Here is a 6,060-nt window from a genome sequence, read left to right on the forward strand (position 1 = left end):
TTTCTGAAAAGTTTAATATGGAGAAGATTCTAACTAGATTTCTTTATTTCTTTAGGTTCCCAGTTTTCTCGAACAAAGTCTAATCTTGCTTCTTGAATCTCCGGAGTTCTGACAAACAGTTTTTATTAATAATCTTATATTTTTTAAAAAGCCTAGTCATTTTAGGAGTTGATCGCGACCAATAATATTTCTATCTCGAAAAATAAAAATAAACCTGTGTCCGAATTATCCTAAAAACAGATCATAAAAAGCAAATAAGGGACGAATCTGAAAATTTTAAGGACGCTCCAATCGTAATTTAAATATTATATTTTTTTATTTTTAGTTTTCCTGTTTTCAAGGCTTCAGTATACCTTCCATTATACCTTAACAGTCCCTTTAACGAATTTTCCCACAAATTGAAAACAATAATTGGTCCAAAATCATTTGAAAGGTTGTAAGTTGATTGCTAAAAACATTCATGTAGGGAAGAGAGGGGGGGGGGGGGGCGGGAGAGAACAATAGTAAAAGAAAGGTTGAGAGTTTTTTTTTGTAAGCAAAGTAAAGAATATGGAAAGGGAAAATGTCTTTAACTAGTTTAGTAAGCAAAGTAAAGAATATGGAAAGGACAAAAAAAAATTGAAACAAATATGAAACAAAGCTTAAAAGCCTATTCTTCATAACTTAAATGATTAAAAACAAATTGGTAGTTAAAAAAACATTTATGTTACTGCTAGAGGTAGGTAGGAACTTATTGATATCGAGAAGTGGTTAGACTAGGTATCGATACAAACTTTTTCGATATTTAGATAAATATATCAACCATGCTCATACCTTGTTACGTCTTGTTGCTTTTTAAAATAAGACATCAAGGCGCCACAATTGATAGATAGATAAGTTAATATCCAAGTCTATTTTGATATTTTGTTAGGAATAAATAAGTCAATTGAGTCATCGGGAAAAAGTTGGTTGATAAAAGTATGTTGTCCAATTTGATATTTAGGTCAATGAACATACATTTTGGGGAAAAAGGCGAACTTTGTTAAACAGCTTTTATTTTTTCATCAAATCCAACAAAAAAAAACTATGTCTCAGATAAAATAAAACTTTCCTGTGAGTTCCATCGCAAAAAGGTCGGTTTTCAGTTTGTTTACAATTACAAAACCAAACATCCTTAGTTTCAGGGGCAATGTAGGTAACAGGTCCTCCCTATACAACAAACCAATCAATCAATCAAATTCCAATCGACAAAAAAATTTTATGGATAAAAACCGTAAAGCAGTTAAAAAAAGTTTTCCGTTTTTGGTTGCATAATTCTAAAATATTCCCCAACTTAAAAAGGGAATTTTTAGGTCAAAAACAGGAAAAAATAATGAAAATTTTAAAATTCTAGGATTGCATAGTTTCTTTTTACGAACATTATATAATCTATATTTAGTTAAATGATTAATTGTTTTATGTTCCTTCATGACTCTCTTTAGCCAAGGCTGTTGGCAGGATTGATCACAAAATGGTTGGCAGGTTCTCCCCCAGCCACAGCCACACCAAGTATATTCCACATATTTCTCCACACGCACTAAACAAAATGAGGTTTTACACCAGCCACAGCCTAGTATATTCCACATTTCTCTACAGCACTAAACAATATGAAGTTTTACAACAAGCACACCAAGCATATTCCACATTTCTCTACAAGCACTAAACAATATGAAGTTTTACCACAACCACGCCTAGTATATTCCACATTTATCTATAAGCATTAAACAATATGAAGTTTTACCACAACCAAACCAAGTTTATTCCACATTTCTCTACAAGCACTAAACAACATGAAGTTTTACCACACCCAGTATATTCCACATTTCTCTACAAACACTAAACAATATGAGGGTTTACCACAACCACACCAAGTATATTCCACATTTATCTACAAGCACATAACAATATGAAGTTTAACCACAACAAAACCAAATATTCACTACTCTACTCCCTACTCACCAGACCAAAACTATGTTTTACTACAACCACAGTGTGAGAACTAGAAATATTTCTTCGATATTATTATCATTATATTCAATACTAGCTGAAGGGCCTGGCGTTGCCGGTGAAAAAAAAAGTTTTAAAAAAAAATGTTGAAAAACTGCTGAAAAACAACTTTAAACACCCCCGGCCAACCTTGAGTGACCACAAACAATTTTCGCCTATTCGGTCCAGCCGTTTTGCCGGCTATAGGCAACATATTTATATACAAATATATGAATGTCTTGTTTATTATATAAATATCAAGTTCTCCAATACTAATAAAGAAACTTACTTTTAAATGGTTTTTTATCAATTACGTACCCCTTCTCGGGGTTTACTTGCATTCCTGCGACCTCTCTATATTTCAGTGTCAGATTAATAAAACATTTAAAAACAATTTTGCAATAAAGAGTCTAAAAAGGGAGTCCAGACGTTTTAAATGACGCTCCATGTCGTGTCATATTCACAATTGTACCATCAGATTCAGGAACACATATTCTGATTAAGAAGATTTGAGTTATCCATCTCTTTCCATTTTATAAGTAGTTATTTAAGATTGTGGTTTCTCTGGCTTGCTTGCAGAAAGAACACTTAAAAAACGTCACATTATTCAATATTGATAAGATAGGTTTAAACCAAGGTTGTATAATAAGGTTGCGTAAACTCGATGCGCTCCAATGTATGGAAAATGTCGTCTCTTAAGAAAGACAGATAAAAACCTAAAATCACGTCACTCCTGACTTTAAAATCTGTGACGTCATATTAGATTTTTATCTATCTATCTTAGGAGACGACATTCTACATACATTGGAGCGTCTTGAGAGTAGAGAGTAGAGAGTGAAACCTTATTAAAGAACCTTGGTTTGAAGAATATCGTTGTGAATAAGACGATCCCATCTTTAAATGAAAAGTAACTTAAAATCAAAACTTCAGTTCCTTCTCCAGTCTAATTTTAGTTACAATTTCCAATAATTTCACTGCCTGACGGGATTATTAAACTCAGTCTCATATTCTTTCTTGTTTTTCTCCTGCCAACGTTTAGCCAGCACTATAGGATTACATTTAAATAATTTTACAAATCTCAAAATATTCTGAAGAAAATCCGGGAAACAATGATCTAATTACAGCTTTTATTCGTCATATCTTGATATCTTTAGGCATTTTCTATTCCTTCTGAAAGCCTACATTTGTGGACTTACACCTGCATAATATGCAAAATCATGTTAGATTAGAATTTATAAATGAAATAAAATGCAATTTCCTAAATTTGACGTTGAAAAATGTTTATGTATAGAGAAGATATTTTGATAAGGAATCCGTAATTTCATCATTTTCTGAAAATTTTATAAGTATAGATTATTTATTGTTAAATGAACATATCAGTTAGAAGCAATTATTTTATAGAATTTTTTTACTTATCACATAATTTTCATCAGGTTTTATGTAGCAATAATATGCTTTTTTGAAAGTATCAATTATATTTTAAAAACAGATAATGTTATATTGAACCCAATCTTGTGTTTTACCATTATATGTGTATTATATTCTCCTAAATATTAGGAATTAAATTCATGCTCCCAAAATAAATATTTTTTTTCTTCACACCTCTCAAGTATTTTTCTACAGAGGTCAAAACTTGTTTGTGAGATAACTCTAATCTACGGGGCTTAATTTCAATATCCACTGAAAACTTTTAATATGAGGGAAACTTGACTGATTATCTGATCTGATTACCCAACGTAGCCCAGGGTACTCGCATTTTGTCGTAAATTACTATTTTAGCTATTTACCCCTGTAAAACTCAACTTAGAATCTCAAAACCAAGCTAAAAACATTCCTGAGTTCCCTTATCAAAATTCGAAGCAAATCTTTCCAAGGGTTCATAACTTATGATCAGGCAACCAGACAAACAAACAAAAAACAATCTCTCCCTCCTCCTCCCCTGCCTTTTCACACTCCAGGAGAAACCTAAGATATTCAGGAACTAAATACTCTTTTCAAACACTAATTTTCTAAGTCTCATACCTTTGTAACCTGATGACATAAATATTTGAAACGCTGTCGTAAGTCGTACAGTGATGCAAAAATATAAGGTTTCGAAAATTAAAGTTTAATTGCGATGCGAGTAATGTAATCGTTTATCAGTTCTTTTTATAAATAATAAAGGAAGAAGAACTTGAACTATGTACGGCATGTTCAGCTACTTACTCTGGTCTACACATAAAAACTTGAGAAGTTAAACCAGCCATGCTTAGTTCAACTACCTCAATCTATTTATAAATTACCAGCTGAGAAATAATAAATGTGCAAACCTTGCGAGTAGTGAGTCTGCTTCCTTGTCCCCCATCTTCTCCCTCAGGTTCACCATGGGGGAGTACGTCTCCAGCTCCTTCGACAGTGCTAGAAAATTTAAAAATAGTAATCTTTTTTCTTTATAAGATGAAGATCAATAAAATCAATTTTATTTTCAAGATGAAGATCATCAATTTTCTTTATAACATGAAGATAATCCAAATCAATTTTCTTTTTTAAGATGAAGATCATTAAAATCTATTTTCTTCAAGATAATGATCATTAAAACAATTTTCTTTTCAAGATGAAGATCATTAAAGTCAATTTTCTTTTTAAAGATGAAGATCATTAAAATCAATTTTCTTATTTAAGATGAAGATCATTTAACTCATTTTATTTTCAAGATGAAGATCATTCAAATCAATTTTCTTTTTTAAGCTGAAGATCATTAAAATCAATTTACTTTTTTAAGATGAAGATCATTAAAATCAATTTTCTTTTTTAAGAGGCAGATCAGAAAAATCAATTTCACAAGAATACAAAATGCCGCGTGAAATACCTATGACCGACGTCCCACGTTGTTGTGTAATATTTTCTATAGTACGAGTGTGGTCTGGGTAGGGAGGAGCCAGGGTGTTCATGTAGAAATCTCGTCGGCGCCAGCTAATCACGTGACCCGAAAACTTGTTTACCGGCCAATGACCGTCTAAACGGTCGATGAGATAGGTCCAAAAAATCTTGTTTATTTTCTCACCATATTTAAAATTGGAACTAAATAAAAATTACAATGAAACAAAAACAAAATAAAATGTAGCATTACAATACTTTTAAAGGTTGAAAGTGTGTACTTGTATACCTTGATATAGTTGGGAAGTGTGTACTGTATACCTTGATATAGTTGGGAAGTGTGTACTGTATACCTTGATATAGTTAGGAAGTGTGTACTGTATACCTTGATATAGTTAGGAAGTGTGTACTGTATACCTTGATATAGTTGGGAAGTGTGTACTGTATACCTTGATATAGTTGGGAAGTATGTACTGTATACCTTGATATTGAAGTGTGTGCTATATACCTTGATATAGTTAGGAAGTGTGTACTGAATACCTTCATATAGTTTGAAAGTGTGTACTGTATACCTTGATATAGTTGGAAAGTGTGTACTGTATACCTTGATATAGTTGGGAAGTGTGTACGATATACCTTGATATAGTTAGGAAGTGTGTACTGTATACCTTGATATAGTTGGGAAGTATGTACTGTATACTTTAATATTGTTGGGAAGTGTGTACTACAGTGAATTCCAGATATATGAATACATAGCAAGAGTTTTTTATAATGTCGTGTTACATATTTAAGATCAAATGCCGCGGAAAAATTTAGTTTAATTCTAATATATCAATTGCATTCAAATTTCAGGGCTATTAATTCACCTTGAATTAAAAATAAAAAGAAGTTTCTTTAGAATTATCAGAAAACTTATGACGGTCTATATATTCAATATTCATATATCTGGGATTCACTGTGTATACCTTGATATAATTGGGAAGTGTGTACTGTATACCTTGATATAGTTGGGAAGTGTGTACTATATACCTTGATATAGTTGGGAAGTGTGTACTATAGTAGCAAAGAACTCCATATTTAACTAGAACTCTGTCAACTTCTGCATAAAACGCCTCGGTGTTGAAATAATGAATAGCACGACCTAAAACATATTTGTAAAGAGGGTCATTTCAGTTTCACAAAGATACTAGATAGATAAGT

The 6,060-nt window shown here is 31.8% G+C and overlaps 2 protein-coding genes across 2 annotated transcripts; both read right to left on the bottom strand.

Moving 5' to 3' along the window:
- On the bottom strand, positions 1–3,370 carry LOC111716963 (CDGSH iron-sulfur domain-containing protein 3, mitochondrial). Its single transcript, XM_023492478.1, has 6 exons — positions 3,263–3,370; positions 2,983–3,049; positions 2,294–2,358; positions 1,443–1,555; positions 1,091–1,188; positions 1–108 (listed from the first exon to the last, which is right to left on the bottom strand). The coding sequence occupies exons 1-6, from the start codon at positions 3,330–3,332 to the stop codon at positions 30–32; spliced, it is 492 nt and encodes a 163-aa protein (XP_023348246.1). The 5' UTR covers positions 3,333–3,370; the 3' UTR covers positions 1–29.
- A 511-nt stretch (positions 3,371–3,881) lies between these two features.
- Positions 3,882–6,001, bottom strand: LOC111716964 (uncharacterized; the record flags this gene model as incomplete). The annotated part of the gene is given in 4 exon segments (XM_023492480.1): positions 3,882–3,969; positions 4,314–4,401; positions 4,853–5,064; positions 5,890–6,001. Coding segments are annotated over 4 exon segments (500 nt in total), but the record flags the coding sequence as incomplete, so codon positions are not given.
- Positions 6,002–6,060: the final 59 nt, after the last annotated feature.

This window comes from Eurytemora carolleeae, unplaced genomic scaffold (genome assembly GCF_000591075.1).
Source record: "Eurytemora carolleeae unplaced genomic scaffold, Eaff_2.0 scaffold2299, whole genome shotgun sequence".
NCBI classification, from domain to species: Eukaryota; Metazoa; Arthropoda; class Copepoda; order Calanoida; family Temoridae; genus Eurytemora; species Eurytemora carolleeae.

Bases quoted from the DNA above. Each gene is read 5' to 3' on its own strand.
- LOC111716963 (XM_023492478.1), bottom strand. From the start codon at position 3,332: ATGATGAAATTACGGATTCCTTATCAAAATATCTTCTCTATACATAAA. The intron at 2,359-2,982 runs GCAGTGAAATTA...ACTGAAATATAG, and splicing joins GAGTTTAATAATCCCGTCAG to AGAGGTCGCAGGAATGCAAG. The intron at 109-1,090 runs GAAAGTTTTATT...ACTGTTTGTCAG, and splicing joins TTTTGCGATGGAACTCACAG to AACTCCGGAGATTCAAGAAG.